The sequence below is a fragment of the Eptatretus burgeri genome, chromosome 10 (genome assembly GCF_056783735.1).
Source record: "Eptatretus burgeri isolate ZD-2024b chromosome 10, Ebu_testis_v1, whole genome shotgun sequence".
Lineage (NCBI taxonomy): Eukaryota > Metazoa > Chordata > Myxini > Myxiniformes > Myxinidae > Eptatretus > Eptatretus burgeri.
The window spans coordinates 44,716,238-44,737,810 of NC_140970.1; the positions used below are offsets into that span (position 1 = coordinate 44,716,238).

The 21,573-nt window shown below is 40.8% G+C and overlaps 1 protein-coding gene and 1 pseudogene across 2 annotated transcripts in view; one reads left to right on the forward strand and one right to left on the reverse strand.

Annotated features, from left to right (window-relative positions):
- Nucleotides 1-21,573, forward strand: part of LOC147018446 (leucine-rich repeats and immunoglobulin-like domains protein 1) — a 104,296-nt gene that overhangs the window by 13,212 nt on the left and 69,511 nt on the right. For both annotated transcript variants that reach the window (XM_085898088.1, XM_085898089.1), the window contains exons 4-9: nt 4,981-5,118; nt 11,237-11,380; nt 11,542-11,685; nt 11,794-11,937; nt 12,050-12,193; nt 14,356-14,427. In XM_085898088.1, coding sequence (XP_085754214.1) covers nt 4,981-5,118; nt 11,237-11,380; nt 11,542-11,685; nt 11,794-11,937; nt 12,050-12,193; nt 14,356-14,427 — 786 coding nt within the window. The remainder of the gene's footprint in view (nt 1-4,980; nt 5,119-11,236; nt 11,381-11,541; nt 11,686-11,793; nt 11,938-12,049; nt 12,194-14,355; nt 14,428-21,573) is intronic.
- LOC147018447 (uncharacterized) lies at nt 377-1,793 on the reverse strand (annotated as a pseudogene).

Below are 21,573 nucleotides of genomic sequence, written 5' to 3' on the forward strand. Positions count from 1 at the left end.
ACGGTCACATGTAAAACATCCTGGAGTCATTGATCATGGTTTTGCTCTTATTGGAGCCCATAAGGATGACTCGCCACATAATTGTTTGCCTGTGACCATGCAACCTAGTTGGCTTAAATACTGTCAAGACCTCTCAGCTTGGTAAAGCAGTAAAGCACTGTTCATGTCCCATAACAGCCGAAACTGCGCGATCTGTGAGCAGTAATGTTTGTCTGCCACACGAGAACATTAGCAACCAGGAGGTGAGTTTGCAGTTGAGCAAAACCATGTTTAATGACTCAACAATCCTTTACTTGTGACCTTAAATCTTGTCTCCTTCCTCGTAATTGCATGGTCCCATAGGAGGACCATTCCAAACATTGAGGACTTTATCACCTCATGTGATTATATAGACATCCTTGTCATCTGGGAAATTTACTTGCACAATCTTTGTTGACTGGAATGAGAACAGTTTTCTTTTTATCTGTATTTGCCAAAAAATTCTGCCAGTTCCCCACGGCTTTGGCAGGACCAGACGCACGTTGTCGGGTACCCGTTCCTCGTTTGTTGATTGTGCAAAGCCAACTTCAATGGTGAGGACTCTCTTATGGGATATGCTTAGGGAATACTCATATAGTAGTGGTACCAAATTCTTGCTCCGTGTTTGTGAATGTACCTTGAGGGCTAAGAACACTGCAAGAGGAGGCTCACACTTCAGATTCGTGGAAAGAGAAGTCATATTCAACATGGCCAGCTGGCTCACGGTGAGGGTCTTCCTGAAATTGTCTTGTACGATCGACAACTTAGGTCCTTTGAGGAGCTGACTGACGAAATACTTCATCCGTGTCTGAACAGCTGATTCTTCACAACCGTTTGGAAATAACCGTTGGAAACTGAAAGCAGCATCATGATCCAAAACTGCTTTACAGAGGATAGATGCTGCCAATTGTAAGGTATGTGATTCTTCCTCTGGCATTTGACTTGCATCTCAGATGATCTTCCAAGTCTTTGAGCAAATGAGTAACACTCGATCTCGGATCCCTTTCTCCTCTGTCAAATTCGGGAAATGTTAAAGTACTCTTTCCTTCAAACATGTGCGGTTCACCATCTTCTGAATTCCATGCTGTTTCAACCACTTTGTCATCATATCCATCAAATCTTGCAGTGCAAAAATTCAAGGCTCCAGTGACTTCTTTGTTGATGAATTGCAGCAGCTCATTTTCTCTTGTGAACTCAATGTTGGCACTGGCTTTGCCTTGTTCACCTCTGGGTCATCGCATCATGCCGGCAGCTGAATCCTGTGTAGCAATTCTGATGATACCTGGCTTTAATGGCGACCAGGTCACCTTCTGCAAGGAGCGCCACGATACGACCCTTCCCAAACGAAAACGCCTTGTCGTACACGTCTTTGGTGAGGTTAAGCTTCTGGAAAGAATTGTCTGCTACATTTGTTTCATCACCCCAGAAGAGGCACAGATTCCGATGAACGTCTGCGCTGGTCCACCGGGGTCTTTTTCTTGCAGAATGCAACCCTTGAGAATAACGCGATTTTGCACAGTCAAGCAATGACACCTTGTACTGCTGATATCATGCCTTGTGCCAGGAAACATGATTCTCCCACATGGACTCTTTACCTGGAAGTTCCACGTTTGGTTGAGGGCAGCACCAACTTCTTTGAAATGACTTACAAGGCTGATGATGTCCTATGTCCCCACTCTACGCACAGAAACTGGGTTCGTGAGTGGACAGACAAGTTCTTCTTTAGTTTGTTTTTGGTACAGTACACACAGCTTCCAGTTTGTCATCCCAGCCATCACCGCAAGAACCTGGAAAGAAATAGAGGTCAATAGAATAAATAGGACTAGGGGGCGAACAGCATAAAAATGGTCCATGTTGATGCCCCATGCATTGAAAATTAGACTGGATTTCTTCCAGTCATGTTTCTGTGAAACAACTTTAAAATAATTTGGCCAAGCCGAAAATAGTTCCAAATAAAATTTTTTTTTTTACGGATTTATGCCAATTCCGTAAAAATGGCAGTTTCTAGTGGCAATATACCTTGAATATATATATATATATATATATATATATATATATATATATATATATATATATATATATATATATATATATATATATATATATATATATACAAACCCGGGGGCGGGATTGAGTCGGGTTTCCCCCATGCACTCCATTGTCCCTCATGGAGGTTGATTGTTGTCCACTCGGACCAAAATTGTTCTCTAGACCCCAAACTTCAAGGTGATGTTGAAAAGTAAGCTTTTGCATCAACTCAAAATGACTGAGGGTCCGGAGCCACCCCATGACGAGTGCAAAAAACACCTTTGGTCCTTGCTCAGACTATGACGAGCTTCTTGAAATCATGATACCTGGCAAATGCAACCTTTGGAAAGGTGATACTTTGGAAATCCTCACTCCATCTTGGTGCACAACCAAACTACGTAATATGAAAGTTCTTATTGATGTTCCTTCTTCCTGTGTTAAAGCTGATTTAACTCGTTGGTTGTTATTTACTTCTTTACTTATCTATGTTGACTGCCTTATCTATTATTGACTGACTTACTTACCTACTGACTTACAAATTTATTACCTCCACCACAGTGGTGGATGGAGGTTATGTTTTCATCTCTGTTTGTCTGTGAGCAGGATATCTCAAAAGTTGTGGACAATTTCTGACTCCATTATGAACTGCCAAATTGATTTATCATTGGTACAGCATTCCATCACAGTGTGACATCCCTCAGGTGGAATCAAAATATAGACCAATTACTGCACCATAGCCTCAAGAAGGAAGCCAGACGTGTGTGTATATATGTATATATATATATATATATATATATATATATATATATATATATATATATATATATATATATATATATATATACACACACACACATATACATACAGAGTCATGTGCCGCTTAACGACGTTCCGGGCAATGACGGATCGCATATACAACGGATCTGCCAGCTCTGGAAAAAAAAAATGTAGCTGAAAATTCCTATCGCCGAGTGATGCAGCCGACATAGCGCTGCCAGTCGTATAAAAATAGCACATACAATTATGGATGCTGTACAGTACATAATACTTCATAATGATGATAAACGACAGTGTGGCCCTGTTATAATGCGATCGTTGAGGTCCATAAAATGTCATCGCAAAAAAAGCAGGGTCGTGCTAAATTGGGATTCAAGGAAATCGGCTTTCAAACTGAAACAATGTTTCCACGTTTACCTTCTAGCAAGTAAATTACCTTTGAATTGAAGAATTCCGCGAATCCATCGTTGTTACAGTCGAAATTAAAACACAAATTTCTTTTTGGTGAAGCTTTTCATGTTGTTAAAATAATCGCACTGTTCTGAAAATATATATCACAATTGACAGGTGCTCGTTTCTTCATTTATATATTATAACATTGATGCAATGATTACGTATTTATAAAATCCAAACGCTATTTATTCATCTTTCCATAATCGATGCGAGAGGAAATTGTAAGCTGCTGCTAACAACGCCGATGGCCATCATGAACAGCACAAAGGTAAAACTAACGCATCTTCCGTCTCTCTTGGATGTGTGTTACAATTGCTGACAGTATTCAGTACAGTAACATGCTGTACAGGTTTGTATCCGAGGAGCAATAGGCTACACCGCTACACCATTATTGACTGCCTTATCTATTATTGTCTATACACTTACCAGTACATTATATACAATGTACTGGTAAGTACTTACAAAAGCTATTTTATTTGAATTTATAACCTTAACTCAAAAACAATTTACTGATTTCCCAACTGCCCAGATCATCAGCTGGGCACCATTTTTCATGGAGGTTTTGATCCTTTCAGCCCAGAACCTCTCCAAATGGCTGATCTAGTCATCATGTATCGAGTACAATTTGTGCACAATTATGATCGAGTCGTAATGGAGAATTTATGCTTTAAATTTCAACCTGATCAGATGCATGGTCTGTCAGCCAGAATTATTTATTCTTTTGAATTTGGGTTCCGGGATTTAAATCGAATATTGTACAAGTATGTCGTGATGTGGGTGGACTGCAGAGGCATATCTGTCTATGTCGAAGAGTGCTTTTCTAGTTTTAAGTTTTCTTTCTTTTCCTTTTCTTTTGCCTGTTTGTAATTCAATTTATCCATTTCTTTCCATACATGCTAACATCCGTTTTTAGCTCGCCTGTTCGAAGAACAGAGAGCTACAGCAATACCCCTGGCGTGCGCATCAGCGTGAGCGTGAAAATGTTAAAGTTTTTGGTGCAAGTTATTTCCTTTCTAATGTTTTTATCTACCACACTTTTTTACTGATTACAATATACAAATACATATATGTATTGCTTTAAAATTATTTGGATCAGACTTCACTGCAATGCTTTATAAAAAATATTATTAGACTATTCTTTTAAAAACGATAAATGTATAAACAGGCGAGCATTGGGTGGCTTTGACACCAACTCTCTGGTTGTTTTAACTGATGTAAAGCTCAAAGAGAAACTTGGTGTATCAACCACATGTAGGAGAATAACTTTAGGAGACAACACTGTACTTTGACATGAATTGCAGGGCATAACACAGTATATGGGATTCTCGGTATCTTGAGATGTGTGCTCAGATGAAAACGTCAAACAGGCCAACTTCGGAAATGATCTCCAAATGTATTGAGAATATATATATATATATATATATATATATATATATATATATATATATATATATACATATATATATATATATATATATATATATATATATATATATATATATATATATATATATATATATATATATATATATATATATATATATATATACATATATATATATATATATATGTTTTCAGAATCTGTAAACTGATTTTATTGCCACGTAAGTGTGGTAATATGCATTCTAAAACGATGCAATCTACTATTTTCATTTCAGTGATGTTTAAAAAATGTTTTTTGATTAATTTGTCTCACATGTACAGACATCACAACAGCATAAGTGCGGTGCATCCTGTGCAGCTGCTCCTGTACACTTCGCTCCGCACACTGGATCTGGGCGCCAATCAGCTCAGCAACATCTCGCCTGATTCCTTCCCCTCTACTGTCCCTCTGCATACACTGTACGCTATATGTATTATTATTTTAAAATGGCATTAGTGCATAATGAATCATGGAATACCAGCATATGGAGATGAAACGCACATTCTTCCCTGTTATTTGTTTGCGAATTAATAATCATGTGCAAAACACTTTTAGTTTTAACTCCATTATCCCACATTTCTGATCTGTTCCTATTCCTTATCCACTTGTGCATCTACCTACCTATTGCACACAATTGCGTGTCACACACACACACACACACACACACACACACACACACACACACACACACACACACACACACACACACACACACACACACACACACACACACACACACACACACACACACATCCTCTCTCAGCCATAATTTAATGACAATAATGAATGGTCGGGCGAGTGGATGCAAATCTAAATAATTGCTGTGCAGTGACAGTTGAAAGCTGCTGTGTGTGATAATATGACCAGCATGTGTTCAAGCTGCTTACATCAGCCTCCTGGCTCATTAATATTGCACACTGAGGGGATGTGAAGGTGCTTATGAAAATATTACATCCGTTGCATTTGTGTTGAGCTTTTATGGCTTGAGTTTTTGCTTGGGGTTCTGATTCTCAAACAAGGAGCAAATCGTGTGTGTCTGTCTGTCTTTGTGCGTCGGTCGCAAAATGTAGGCTCATGGAATAGTAACCAGACAGAGTTGTACAATGGCAGTGTACTGACAGAAGGATCACAGTTAGCCAAAAAACAATGGAAAGGACCAACAGGAAAAGAGAGGGAGAGGAGGAAAGATAGTAACCATTGAGTCAGAGAAAGGCTCATTTCATTCTGTGTAGAAGGCAGGTACAACAATCGTTGGAATCACCAGAATGTTGATAAAAGTATGCTAACCAGCTTGGGAAGTGAGGAGAAGCTGGCGTTTCAGGCGTTAACCCTTCATCAGACAAAAAGCACGTTGCTCCGATGAAAGGGTAACACCTGAAACGTCAGCTTCTCCTTGTTTCCCATGACACTTGGCAAACTTCGATCAGCATTCTTTTGATTCCATCCATTGTGCGTAAGAGGGTTTGGTTTGGTAGGCTTGATGGTGGGATGAACAATCACGTATGGGGATGGGAGATTACTTCAGATGGTGGTGTACTACTTGCTTTAAGCCCCAAGGTGTGATATGAAGTTTCCGAAAGGCGGCTCCATAAAAGGAAAATAGACGAACAAAAGGGTGGTGAGTGGAAAGCCTTTTTTTTGATAGTTTAACCAGCAGTGGTATTTGACTATTATTCCTCCTGAAAGGCACATCTTTTGTGCATTGTGATTGCTAAAGTCCCCAGACCTTCCTCATACCTCCCCTCCACTGAGACCAGTCATATCCTTATTTGTTGAGAAACCAAACTGAGAAACCAAAGAGAAACCAAACAATATATATATTAATATATTGAAATTAATCTTCACTGTTATTTAAAATCCGTTGACTGTCCACACTATATTTGACCTTCCACTGCAAAATAAGTCTGATGTCGCAATTTTCTTTGAGATATCTGCAGAGAATAATAATCTTTTTAAAAAACCAAATCACTGGTGATAGCACACAATACTGTGCAACCATTTGGGTTATTCCATTGATATTCGTACTTTAAAGTAAATTTATCAAATTATCAGTGATAATTAATATATGTGTTTATTATTGCAAATTAACAGCCTTTATAAATGTCCGTGGAACAAACTGCTGAAACGTATCATAAGAACATTGCCATTTTAAAGGATAAATCAATACTTTGTGTGTCCACCTTTTGCCTTATTGAGTGCCATCACTCTTTTACCCATGCTAACTTTATACGGCTGAAGTACTCTTGTCGGAATATGTGCGAAATATCTTGTCGTACATTCCACAGTATTGTTAGGTTAGTTGGATTCCTCGTACTCTTCACTTTTTCCCAATAATCCCATATTTCCTCGATGGGACTCATCGCTCTTGTCCGGATTATGGCGTGACCATTCTAACACTTGGAGCATACCAGCTGTAACGTTGTTGTCCAAACAGTGTTTTACTTTATTGGAAGTGTATTTTGGATCATTATCTTGGAAAATGAATCCTCTTCCGATTAAACTATTCCTACTAGCAACTGGGTGGTGCTGCAGTATTTGCTTGTACTTCTCTTTTGTTGGTGAGTAACAAAAGGGTGGTGGGTGGAAAGCCTAGATTTTGATAGTTTAACCAGCAGTGGTATTTGACTAATATTCTTCCTGAAAGGCACATACAGTGCCTATCAGAAGTCTACACCCGCTTTCAAAATTTTCACCTTTTGTTGTCTTGCACCCTGGAATTAAGTTTCATTAAATCGGCCTTTTCCACCTTTTATTTATACATCAAAACCCACAAATTCTACAAATTTCAGAAAATTATTTTGAAATACAGAACTAAAATATCTTGGTTGGATCAGTGTCCACCCCCTTGAGTTAAAACTTGGTGGAAGCACCTTTGACAGCAATTACAACTGTGAGTCAATTGGGATGGGTTACTCCCAACTTTGCACACCTTGATTGGGCAATATTTTACAAACCATATTTTACAAACCTTCAATGCAGGACCATCGCAGGGTTGGAGACATTAATCTCTGAAAATTTCAGAGAGATCGATTGAGCAGTTTTGGCTGGAGGCGAGCAGACAAACAAATGAAAAATTACTCATAGAGCGACACTTGGCAAAACAGCACAAAGTAGAATGGCACTCGGTAGAGCGCACACCTCTGCCAGGTTGAACAGTGCAAATTTTGTCTCGCGCTGATGAGCTGCATTCGAACGAAAATCTAATCCGCTTGTTCTTGTCACCTAACAAACTCATCCATCTTGTTTTGTCATAACTCGTCCACAACTTTTTGAGACATAGTGTGTGTGTGTATATATATATATATATATATATATATATATATATATATATATATATATATATATATATATATATATATATATATATATATATATATATATATATATATATATATATATATATATATATATATATAGTTTTCAACGAATGAAAACATGACATCATGAATTTTTACTCAATTTTGATCATGGAATTAATATAAACTCGTGTATCACTACAAAACGCTGCAGCATCACTCTGCTTGCATCCGGGACGATGAGTCAGAGCATGCATTCAATCTTTCTTATGTCGTCATGTTTGTGCTAATGTACATTTTATTTACTCAATTTAAACGTCCTTGTACATTATTAATCCGTAACTATGGCTCCGAAAAGGAAGTGCTCAAGGAAGTGATACTATTGGAAAGAAAGATAGGAAAGTCGTATTGTTATAAAGGAAATTAGAAATTCAAAGAAAGTTTGATGCTGGTGCCTGCCTTGTTGATATTATGCTTTACCATAATGTAAGACCCGTCGCTTAGCTGATAGGAATACCAATCTTTGTGAAATTGCTGAAAAAAAAATAGAAGCAGTTGTTAATGGGGAAAAATAAAATTAGGCGGTGTATAGATACCGACGTAGTTATACACTCAGAGAGCGAGGAGGTAGACAATGTTAATGGGATATTCATCACAGCCTTTTTACATCCTGAATTCCGGATAATATACAACACACCAAGAGGAAGAAAGAGAGGGGGGTCAAATATTTTTGACCTCCCCCTCCCCCTCCTCCTCCTCTCTTCATTCTTTTGATCAAACTCTCTGGGGTACGTTTTAGGCATGGGTGATGCCAGGAAACAAACTCTTCTCATGCGTGTATGTGCAGCATGTTATGGGCTTCGTGTCTGTATGTGTGTGTTCTTGTACAGTGCCTTCAGAAAGTATTCACACCCCTTGACTTTTGCATGTTTTGTTGTGTTACAACTTGAACTTAAAATGGATTAAATTAAATAAATAAAATTGTTTTGTCACCGATCTACACAAAATAACAGTGAAGACATGTTTTTAGAAATTTTTGTAAATTTATTAAAAAAGAAAAGCTGAAATGTCTTGCATCAATAAGTATTCAACCCCTTTTCTCTGAAACTCCAAATTGAGCTCAGATGCATCCAATTTCCTTTGATCGTCCTTAAGATGTCTCTGCAACTTGATTGGAGTCCACGTGTAGCCAAATCAATTGATTGGACATGATGTAGGAAGAGAAACACCTTTTCTATATAAGGTCCCACAGTTGACAGTGCACGTCAGAGCAGAAACTACACGATGAACTGTCCGTAGAATTCTGAGATAGAATTGTGAGGGGGCAGAGAAATGGGGAAGGGTCTAAAACAATTTCTAGAGGTTTTCTAAAGAAAAACCAGAGAATTTTCTTCAGAGGTCAGACTCAAGATTGTTGCCAAGCATGGACAATCTCAAGGCGACAAGCCCATCTCCAGAGACCTTGATGATCCTGTGTCCACCGTACGCAATTTCAGGAAGTTTAAGGCCCATGGTATTGTAGCCAACCTCCCTGGATGTGGTGGCAAGAGAAAACTTGATGTAAGATTGCAGCGAAGGATTGTTCGAATTCTGAAGAAAGCACCTCGATCAATTGCCAAACAGATTCAAGCTGACCTTCAGACACAAGGTACGACAGTTTCAACTCGCACCATCCGTCACCAACTCAATGAAAGGGGGTTCTGTGGTAAGAGACCCAGGAGGACACCACTGCTGAGAGAGACAAAAGAAAGCTCGACTGGAGTTTGCCAAAACGCACCTGAACAAGCCAAAATCCTTCTGCCAGAATGTCCTGTGAACAGATGAGACCAAATTAGAGCTTTTTCGTAAAGCACATCATCTCTATGTTTGCAGGAAAACAAAATAAAGCCTTCAAAGAAAAGAACACCTTCCCTACAGTCAAACATGGAAGAGGTTCAGTGATGTTTTGGGGTTGCTGTGCTGCCTCTGGCACTGGGTACCTTGAATGTGTGCATGGCATCATGAAATCAGATTACCAAGGCACTTTGGAGTGCAATGTTCAACCCAGTGTCAGAAAGCCAGGTCTTTGTCAAAGGTCATGGGTCTTGCAGCAGGACAATGACCCCAAATGGACTGCAAAAAGCACCCAGGAATGATTCAAGACGAAACGCTGGACTGTTCTTAAGTGGCCAGCAATGAGTCCAGATCGAAATCCCAATGAACACCTGTGGGGAGATCTGAAAACAGCAGTTGGGAGAAGGCACCCTTCAAATCTGGGAGAACTGGAGCAGTTTGCACAAGTAGAGTGGGACAAACTGTCAGTAGAGAGGTGAAGGAAGCTCATTCATGGCTATAGGAAGTGCTTGACTGCAGTTATTTTGTCCAAAGGTTGTGCTACCAAATGTTAAGTCAATGCCATTTATTTTTATTTTCTGATTTAATAGGTTATATCAAGTTCTGAATCAAAAACAACGGTTCTGTAATATTAACAGTGAAATAAAGAATTGTGGAGACCAAACACTTTTGTCAATTTCAACTTATTTACAGAGGAAATTGTGAGTTATTTGAAAAAAGTGCCAGGGTGCCACTATTTTTGGCCATGGCTGTACAAAGCAATGTTAATGAAGATCATTGATAAGATAATTTGCACAAAGTAGAAGGGTCGACTCATTCCACCTCCAATCAACCAATCAAAATTCGTTTCAAGTTGAGCCCCTCAAATTCTTCTGAAATTAATCTGCTAATGAAGATTACTAACCATTCTACCCCTCCCCTCCCACTTCTCCCTCCAAAAATCATGGTCAAATGAAATGCTAATCAGACTTTATGGCAAAATAACTCATGCCGAGTCAAACAATTCAAAACTATGAACACAAAAGTGGCCATTACGGTATCTAAAAAAAAAAAAGATTTTATTTTTTGTTTGACAGCTTTCAACACCTAACCACCTCACATTTTACATAAATTCCCCTTTATCCTTACTTTTTTTTCAGTCACCTCTCTCTCAACCCTTTCATTTTTTTTTTCTCCTTTGTCCAACTTTCTACTCTGACTCTGTTTTAACCCCTATTCCTCCCCTTCCCTCCTCCCCTTCCCTCCTCCCCTCTCTACATATCTAGTCATTGTATTTGCTTCCATTATCTTATTTGCTTCCATTATCTTACAGGTTATTTATCTTTTAAGTACAAATACATAATTCTGTGCGAGTCATGTTCCATATCGATGTGTTTGTGATGCTGTGGATTACTGGACGTGCTGCCAGGGTGCTGAATGGAAACGCGATCCATGCCCTCCATGCTGGATGTCTGGACAGCTTGTCGACCAGTTTGCGTGTACTTCGCCTCGCTCTTAATGGGCTCACATCACTTCCTAAAAAAACCTTCAACCTGGGGCAGCTGCAGGAGCTGTAAGTTTTGGATGATGGTTCTTGAATGGTTGAATTTCCAAAGGGAATTGCATTTATAGCGTTTTTTTTGTTTTTGTTTTTAATATAGTGAGGACAAAGTGAGTGCATGTGCAGTGGTTTAATGTAAATATAAATATATGACTCATTGGGATGTGTTTTAGGGATTTGAGCAGAAACGATTTGCATCGCCTTGAAGGCCTCACTTTCTTTCACTTGGAAGCACTGAAGGTCTTGCACCTCCAGCGGAACTCCATCGTTGAGCTTGATGATGATGCCTTCTTGGGCCTACGCACTATTCGCTCCCTGTACGACACTTCACTTTCTTTCTTTTTTCTAACATGAATCTACTTATAAGTTGGTATATAGTGGGCATGTGAGCATGAGCCATGTGCAAACTTCTGTGTAATCCCCAGGAACCTGCAGCACAACGTGATACCGGCAGTGAGCACAGGGTGGGTATATGGTCTAGAGTCTCTTCAGCAACTTTCCCTGAGTCACAACAACCTCACCAGGATTGATGGCAATGCCTGGAGTTTCTGCCCTAACCTACTTGATCTGTGAGTAGGATGGGTGCGCACATTTGTTAAACTCCTTCACAACTCGCATTGTTGGATTTGGGCTTCTATGATTAATGAAAGTAATTGTTTTTTTCCCTCCACTGTTGTGCAGGGATCTTGCATGGAACAACCTACCCCACCTGGAGAAAGGAAGCTTTTCTGGCTTGCCAACTCTGCAGCTCCTAGGGTTGGCTCACAATTCGATTGGGCACGTCACCAGCGGTGCATTCCATGGTCTTGATGCCCTGCAGAGTCTGTGAGTGATAGCGTAGCTTTCTGTTACATCGTGACCTTCTTTGGCCTGAACCCATTTCTGTTCCGAGTACTTCAACTCCTGTTTTACTGTGGACATTATTCCCCATTTCCAAACTATCATTCAAAGCCATTATAAATCATTTTATTCTGTGCAGCTTTCTCCACTGTTTTATGAGTGCTTTTTTATCTGCTCTATAGTTTCTGATCATGCTACATTCTTGTATCCAGTCAAACAAACTTTTTAAAAACTCCGTGGGACTCCTTTGCTTTTTTTTTGTGTGTTTTATTTTATTTTTTTATTTTTATTTGCTTTCCTCTGAATTTTTTTATTTTCTCTCTTGTTCCATCCTCCCTTCGATAACACATGTGCACACAGGTGCGTGTGCATTTCATCAGTCTGATCTTCACAAATGTAATCATTTATTGTGCAGTAACGGCTTTTCCTAAAGTATTCTATTAATATTTTAAAGGATGTTGGAAATTATGTGAATTCTACAACACATTATACTTCATCTTAATTGATAACCGTCAAAATAGTTATTTACCTAATAGCTTGCTGACACACACATCGTGAAATAGTTTACACACACACACTCACACTCGCATGCATACATGTATACATCCTGGGTGAAATTTATTCATGGGACCATTCAAAATATTTGTAATCTTGAAACAATAAAGCTCGGAGTCTGAAATTTTGCATGAAGCATCCACAAACATCGGATGGTTATTTCAGTGTGACTGTTCAAAGGAACCTTTTTGTAAATTATTTGAAACATGTGGTGCTGCCAATAAGAAAACAATTTTGCATCTGGTTCATCAATGTGAGCAAGAAGGAAGTGTAATTTCTTTTTTTGTGTAGAAAGTCAAGGCTCGTGGAGGAGCTAGAACATAGAATGGATCAGGACATAACAGAGCAAAAGGAACAGTAGAAAGAGAGGGGGTAAATACACCAACAGCATTGTTGAGGGACAAAATAGAGCAAGACTTGGACAAATAAGTGATGTGGGGTTGAATGAGGGATAGTGGAGGACATATGATATGGATATGATGGATACAGAAGCAAACACTCAGGAAAAAAAGGAAATTCGGAAAGAGGTGGGCTTGGAGTTGAAAAGATCATGGTTTTGGATGGGGTATGATCTGAGATGGTGGTGAACTGCTGTCTTGAATACTTGGAGGGAAAAATTCGATTGAAGAGAATGTGGAAGTTGGTTTCCCTGGCAGAGAAAAAGAGGAATGAATATGTGGAGGGTGAGGAGTGATTCTGGATTTTGGGAGTTTTATCAGAAGGGGGTTTCTGGTGGACTGCGTGTGCACTGTAGAAACCTGGGAAGGACCAAGCAGGCAAAGAGCAGAGGATGCAAGACCTGAAAGGCAGTGATAGAAGACAGAGAGACCACTGACCCGTCTGTGATGTGAATGTGATAGGCCCATCGACTCGGCTTCATCGTGGGAGATTCCAATGATCTTAAAGGCCTTGGTTTCCATGGCATCAAGCTGAGCAAGGTGTGAGGCAGGGGTGCCAGCCCAGAGAGGAAAGCAGTACTCCATCAAGCTGCAGGTGTTCAGGTGTGCGAAATAAGGACTTTATGTCATGGAGGATGCCCAGTTGGTGGCTGGCTTTGTAGGTCAACTTAGAATTGTGGTTTGCCCAAGAAAGATCATAGCTGATGGACCCAAATGTTTGAGTAACTGAACTTCAAGAGAATTGTTACGAAAGTAGATGGGAAAGTTTGCCATTATGGTCCTTTTGGAGAAAAAGAAACAGACAGATTTGGCAAGAATGCAAGACTTAGTCCAAGTTTGACCAGCTTGTGATTCTATGATGGTCTGAAAAGAGGGGAGAGACTGCTGCTTCTAGGAAAACATTCCAAAACAAATGTTGGTGGTTTTGCATGTAAAAGGTGGTTATGCCAAATACTGTTGGACCCCGATATTCGTGCTCCATAAAATGTGACCTGCTTCTACATTTGTGGCCCTATGCTTTGTGTATTCGTGTTAAACCCCCCCCCCTTGTTATTGTGTTTTTGTTTTGTTTTTACTGCATCAAAGATTCTTGTTATTGCTTGTACCATTTACTGATTTCCTGATAAAAGCACAGAATATCCTGGATTTCTGATATTTCTTTCTTAGTCCTTGGCTGTTTATGTGTCTCCACAGGGACATGAGTAGAAATCAGCTGCATTCTGCAGACGCCCTTGCTCTTCGACAATTGCGAAGTTTGAAGGAAGTGTGAGTTTGTTAACTCTTTGTCTTCCCTCCTCTCCCCACCCACCTCGCCAAACAATCAGTTTGTGTAGGGAAGGTTAATTGGTTAATAACATAATGTCATGTAATATTTGGCCATCAGATTTATTTCCATATGGTTTATTGTTAAGCACTCATTCGCGCACACATGCGCTTGATTCATCGGCAAAATCCTTTGTTGCCGAAAGCTCATTGGTTGTTTGCCTTCTTTCCGATGGTGTCTGTGTGTCTGTGTGTCTGTGTGTGTGTGTCTGTGTGTGTGTGTGTGTGTGTGTGTGTGTGTGTGTGTGTGTGTGTGTGTGTGTGTGTGTGTGTGTGTGTGTGTGTGTGTGTGTGTGTGTGTGTGTGTGTGTGTGTGTGTGTGTGTGTGTGTGTGTGTATATATTGTTACGGTTGTGGAAATTCACAGAACACCATTCAGGTTCCCCGAAGATCAGTTATGTCGATAAGTGTGTGTCCAGATTAGATTTCCCCACCGATGACTAATGGGAATTATTCTTGAGCTGGGCTGTGCATCTTCGAGTTAGCCGTTATTCTTTTGCTATCTTTATTTTAAAATAAACAACATCTCCTCACTACCTTCGCCACAACCGCCAACATCTCCTCGCCACCTCCGCCACAACCGCCAACATCTCCTCACCAGCATCTCCACGGCGCCGCCATCTTTTCCCCAACCAACAACCTCAACAAACGAACAACATCTTCTCACCTTCATCTCCACAAATGCCGCCATCTTTTCGCCAGCAACGGCATCCACGGACGAAGGGCATCTCCGCCAACAAACACGAGGACTCCCTCGTTAGAGCGAAAGCCGGTGATTTCTACCACGTCCGCATTCCATGGTAAGATCGGATCAAAATGACAAAAGGGGCGGAGCCAGGGGGGTGAAAGGTCGGAGGTGAAAGACCAAACACCACCCCCCCCCCCCGAACCCGATAAAAGGCCGAACCGAGACGCCGAGGAGTCAGTTGGGGTTGGGGTTGACGTAGGAGTGGAGTCTGGGTTCGTGGTTGAGTTCGTTCGGAGTGGAAGTCGGGGTTGAGGTAGGAGTGGAGCCTGGAGTCCAGCCAAGCCTGCAATGCCGTGCAGAATTGTGGGTCGGTGGAGGCAGCTGGAGAGAAGTCGCCAGCCAGCGACATAATGGTCCGAGGTGATCGGGTCCCGGGACGGTCCAAGTGACGCTGAGGAGTGAGCGGGCTCTTAAGAGAGCATAAACTCTAAAAGAGCAAGGCTCGTTCGCTCCTGAGGCATCGTCGGCTAGGCCCGATCGACCAGGCCGCACGGCTAGGCCTGGACCAACCGAGCTGCCAATACACCAGCTGCCGTGTTGACGACGAGACACACCGAGTGTCGCCGAACCAGGGCCCAGCGAGTCACCATGAGGGTGGCAGGTAACCTGCATGGTCTCGCGGAGCTCCTTTGGTCTTCACAGCTCCGCAGAACATTAAAGGCCTACGTGCCCTGTTCTCCCTGTTCTTTTCTTTCTGGGTTTTGCATGGAAGTCTGTGGCGCCTTGTCCGCTAAGTAGAATTGTTGTTAACTGCATGTACGTAGTAAATAGATCGGCTGTCGGTCTTTTTGCTCGTGTCCTGTCCCTTACCCCCATTGCTTCATTGACTGCATACGTGCCTGCATGTATAAATAAATGTCATTGTTTGAATATTCACCTGCTCGTTGCGTCCCTTCCTCCATTGAGCTGCCGTAATTGTGTTTGGGATAATAGCTAGTTTTTAATAGCTGATAAGATAATCAAATCCAACGGGGCTTGGCGTTAATACACCGCTCGGCAATCGCAAACGGAGCGAGCTGCTTAAGCGGCTCATTTCCGAGCAATTTCCGTTGAGGTATAACTTCTCGGTAGTCTGTCCGCGTGAATAATTAGGTAAATCGACAATTCGGCGATCGACCCTGTAGCGCGTGGGCAGAGCATTGACAAGGTTGTGGTGTGGGTAAAAACACACCCGTAGCTGGATTTCGGTGTTGATCCGAAAGCTGCGACTGGATTGCCACGGTCGGTGGGCACGCGGCCACAATTAGTTAAAAGCGGTCGCCCGCACGCCGGAGTGTTGAGAATCCACAACAATATATAATTTAAAAAAAAAATATATATATATATATATATATATATATATATATATATATATATATATATATATATATATATATATATATATATATATATATATATATATATGTGTGTATATGTTCCAGCGTCAAATCGAACCTCGTACTTCAAACTTCGCCATGTTGGTTCGAGCTGGCAAGGCATATACTGACATTTTGTGTGCTCTCTGTGAGAATTTGATTTTGCTATTTTTTTCATTTGAATTCCACATTTAAAGAACTTTATTTAAAGGTAAGCCTTTGTGGTTCTGTTGGTGTACTTTATCTGCGCGGAATTTTGTACGTAATCGCAACAGAACGTGGAACAGGCGGAGTTTGCCTTAAGCACAACGGTCGCTCATTCGGGACCATTACCTGATACTGTATATATGTATGTATATAAGGGAAGTGGACAGAAAAAAATGGCAATACCAATGTAAAGTCAGTTCATGGGGTGTTGGGCCAGTATGGCCTTTGTGTGCCATGGTATATAGTCCACCAGCATCTGGAGAAGGGATGCTGCACCATTCTTTCATGAGAAAGTTAATCAACACAAACCTGTTTGGAGGTGAAAAACGCTGTCTCAGGCATCGATCCAGAATACCCCAAAATGCTTGATTGGGTTCAGATCTTGTGACTGAGAAGACCATGACATATGGATAACATCAGTGTCATGTTCATCATACCATTGAGCGACCACATGTGCTCTGGATGGGGGCACTGTCATCCTGGAAGACCACCCCCGGCAGGAAAAAATGCTGTAACAAGGAGGGAAGATGATCACTCGGTTCCACTAAGTAGCGATTGTCATTGACCTTGCCTTCTTAGGGAATGACTTCACTCAAACCATGCCAGGAAAATGCGCCCCACAACATTACAGAACCATGAGAACCCTTAACCGTTATAACCAAGCACTCAAAGTTGTGGAGTTATTTTGGTTGGCGCCACACGTTCACTCGTCCGTTTGTCGAGAACATGATGAAGGATGATTCATCTCACCATATCACATTTCTCCACTGCTCGTTAGTCCATTGCCTGTGCTCTTTGTACCACTGGACTCACAAACGTGCATTTCCAGATGTGATGGGCAGTTTGTGCACTGCAACCCGATTATGGTATATCGTTCTATCGAGTTTTTGATGAAACTGGCTGCTCGCTCCCCAGGTTCATATTTGCACTCGGTCGATCTGCAGTTCCTCACCTGCTTTGCCTTGCGCTTCAAATTGATGCACGGATATCACAATCCTGGAGTATGCTCTTCTTTCTCCTGTTGCCCTTTGCGGATTGCTTTCATTCGGAGTTCCATGCCGACATGACCTTGGACACCGTTGCCCGTGAAACATCATCGAGTTGAGCTCTGAAGCTCTTGCCAAACGCACCCCAACAATCACCCCTCTTTCAAAGTCACTGAGGTCTGCTCTTGTTCCATGCTTGCCATAATTATAGGTAACTAGGCCTGTACAGCATTTTTATACATGACCCTAAGCATGCTGGGATGTTGTTTGCTTCATTACCATGTGGGCCACACCTGTTTTGAAGGCACTGCTTTCAATATACTGTACTTGCTGTCCCTCATTTACCCAGGTGTTTCCATTTTTGTTTTTTCACTACTTGGATATAAGTGCTGGGCCGATTAGTAAATTTGATTATAACCAATTACCAATTTTGAAAAGAAAAAAATAAAATAAAATCTACCGATACCAATGCAGATTATAAAGTAGTAAATAATGATGTCCTTGTGCATTGTGTGCATCTGAAGTGCACACCGTGCCTTATCGGTGCCATGCCCATAATTGACGGATTGATATTATTGAATGGCTGTGAATCAAAACATTTAAAATCCCTTCTCTAATCGATTGGTGTTTCAATTGGCACAGCATCCTGTCATTTTTAAACGAATGATGAGCTACCGTGTGCTCATTTGATAAGCTATTGACAGATATAAAATGAAGTGCTTCATACTTGTCTGGTCATGTGATAAGCACTTTTGTTTGTTTATTTGTTTGTTTGTTTTTTGCAAAATACAGTACAGGGAGTCTTCGGGTTACAAAGGGATTCCGTTCCAAGGAATCGTTCATGCAGTAAGTAATTTGATCGGCCTTTGACTCAGTGTCATGAATGGTGGCATCAGTGCACGAGTGGGCTGCTCACCCTGCAATTAAATATGCTTAGTGGGAGGAGAGACCAACCATTACTTTGAAATGTGATAAAACAAATTTAACTGACGCTTTGATGTAGTTGGGTATGCCTGGAACGTATAACATCAAGACATACTGCTCAGGTAATACATTACCTTGGTACACCTAAGGAGGTCGATGCACAGTAGGTTTTAACTTTTAACCTCAGCAGCGTGTGAGCGATCACATTTTCTTTTTACGAATGACTGTTTCTAAAGCAATTGGGTACAGTATTTTATATGAACTGGGTGTGCTTTAGAAAGGTTGTGTTGTTTGTCTTTGTGAGTTTTAAACAAAATAAATTTGACAAATTACATAGCCAAATTTGTTTTTTCCGACTTGTCACACAATGATTACCAGCTGTTGATAAAGAAGGATGCTTGTGCACATCTCCTTCATACGTCTATAGTGCAACGTTGTTTTTAAATTTGTATATTGAAATTCGCCCAAAACAAGGGTGAAAGCGACCCAAGGTTTTTGGGTTGTATACAGCACTGTAATCGGCACTCACACTGACTCCAATTGGCTAATGCCAATTGCCGAAAAATTGATGATATCGATATATCATAGATGTATAGATCGATGCATGCGTGCATGTTCATAAAGCACAATGTATTCTCATTGCTAACTCCCCTTCCCCCTCATCTCTCTTTTTCTCTTTTTCTCTCTTTTTCTCTTTTTCTCTCTTTTTCTCTCTCTCTTTTTCTCTCTCTCTTTTTCTCCCTCTCTTTTTCTCTCTCTCTTTTTCTCTTTTTCTCTTTTTCTCTCTCTTTTTCTCCCTCTCTTTTTCTCTCTCTTTTTCTCTCTCTCTCTTTCTCTCTCTCTTTTTTCTCTCTCTTTTTTCTCTCTCTCTTTCTCTCTTTCCCTTTCTCTTTTTCTCTCTTTCCCTTTCTCTTTTTCTCTCTTTCCCTTTCTCTTTTTCTCTCTTTCCCTCTCTCTTTTTCTCTCTTTCCCTCTCTCTTTTCTCTCTTTCCCTCTCTCTTTTTCTCTCTTTCCCTCTCTCTTTTTCTCTCTTTCCCTCTCTCTTTTTCTCTCTTTCCCTCTCTTTTTTCTCTCTTTCCTCTCTCTTTTTCTCTCTCTTCCTCTCTCTCTCTTTCTCTCTCTTCCTCTCTCTTCCTCTCTCTCTTCCTCTCTCTCTCTCTCTCTCTCTCTCTCTCTTCCTCTCTCTCTTCCTCTCTCTCTCTCTCTCTTCCTCTCTCTCTCTTCCTCTCTCTCTCTCTCTTCCTCTCTCTCTCTCTCTCTCTCTCTCTCTCTCTCTCTCTCTCTCTCTCTCTTCCTCTCTCTCTCTCTCTCTCTCTCTCTCTCTCTCTCTCTCTCTCTCTCTCTTCCTCTCTCTCTCTCTCTCTCTCTCTCTCTCTCTCTCTCTCTCTCTCTCCCCCCCCCTCTTCTGAATAAAGTGCAGCACATGAAGAGGTCATATGATGCTCTTAAAGATGTTTATGTGCCCCAGACATTTTGGATCATCATCACTCTTCAGTGCTTATGGGGACTTGTTGCTCAAAGGAAAAATAGAAATTCTGAAGAAATGGGTTGAACATTTTAATCATGTCCTCAACTGTCCATTATCCATAAATGAGGATGCATTGAACAAACTTTCCTCAGGTCCTTGGATTGGAAGATCTTTCTTCTCTATCAGAAAATTAATGCCATCAAAGTCTTATCGAATGTCAAGGCCCAGGGAGCCGATGCTATCCCATCAGGGTTATACGAGGCCTGGGGCCACTGCTTAGTGGTTAAGCTGATGAAACACTTTCAGTCCCTGTGTAATCAAGGCACTATCCCTCAAGAGTTCAAAAATACCTCCATTGTGCATCTTTGCAAGCGCAAAGAAAATCGGTAAATCTGTGATAACCTCATGGGGATCTCCCTTCTTTCAATTGCAGGAAAAATCCTTACCAAAATTATATTGAATCGTCGTACAGACCATCTCAATCAGATTTGCTGCCAGAAAGTCATTGTGGCTTCAGGAATGGTCATGGAGTGACTGATGTGGTGTTTGCAGCTTGTAAGATCTAGGAGAGATGTCAAGAACAAAATGTCAATTTTTAGATTAGATTTGTTGACCTGACATTTGACACTGTCAACCATGAGGGCCTCTGGAAGATATTGAAGACGTTTGGCTGCCCATAAAAATTATCACAATGATTCGACAGTTTCACGATGACATGCTTTCACATGCGTCCTGGAAAATGCCGAGTCTTCTAATTTTTTTTTTTCCTCTTCTTCTTTCAGTTACAAATGGTGTCAAATAAGGTTGTGTGTTCACACCGATTCTCTTCAGTATGATGTTTGCAGCAATGCTCACCAGATGATGCTTTTTTAAATGAAAACCCTGGGATTGAAATTGAGTGTCCTATGAATGCCATGCTGTTCAATCCCAAACAGCTTTAGGTGAAAATCAGGGTAAAAGCAGACACATTACATGACTTCTTGTTTGCTGATGATTGTGCTTTAAATGCTGGAACGCTGTCAGACATGTAAATGAGTGTCGATCTATTCTCGTCAACCTGCTCCAGGGAAACCAGATGTGGTGCTTAAGGTACAGATTAAGGATCAAAACCTGACAGCAGTGGAAAATTTTACCCATCTTGGCAACACCCTTTCTTGAAATGTTCATATTGATGATGAGTCAAACGCAAGGATGGCCAAAGCAGGTTCAGCCTTTGCCAGACTTCACAAACCATTCTGAGATCACAGAGGAAGAAGACTGGACACAAAATTGGAGGTCTATAAAGCAGTTGTTCTTTCACACTACTCTCTGCTCGTGAGACACGGATAGTGTATCAGTGCTATGCAAAGAAGCTTAATTATTTCTCTATGAAGTGTTTGTGAAATCTTCTTAAAATTAGTT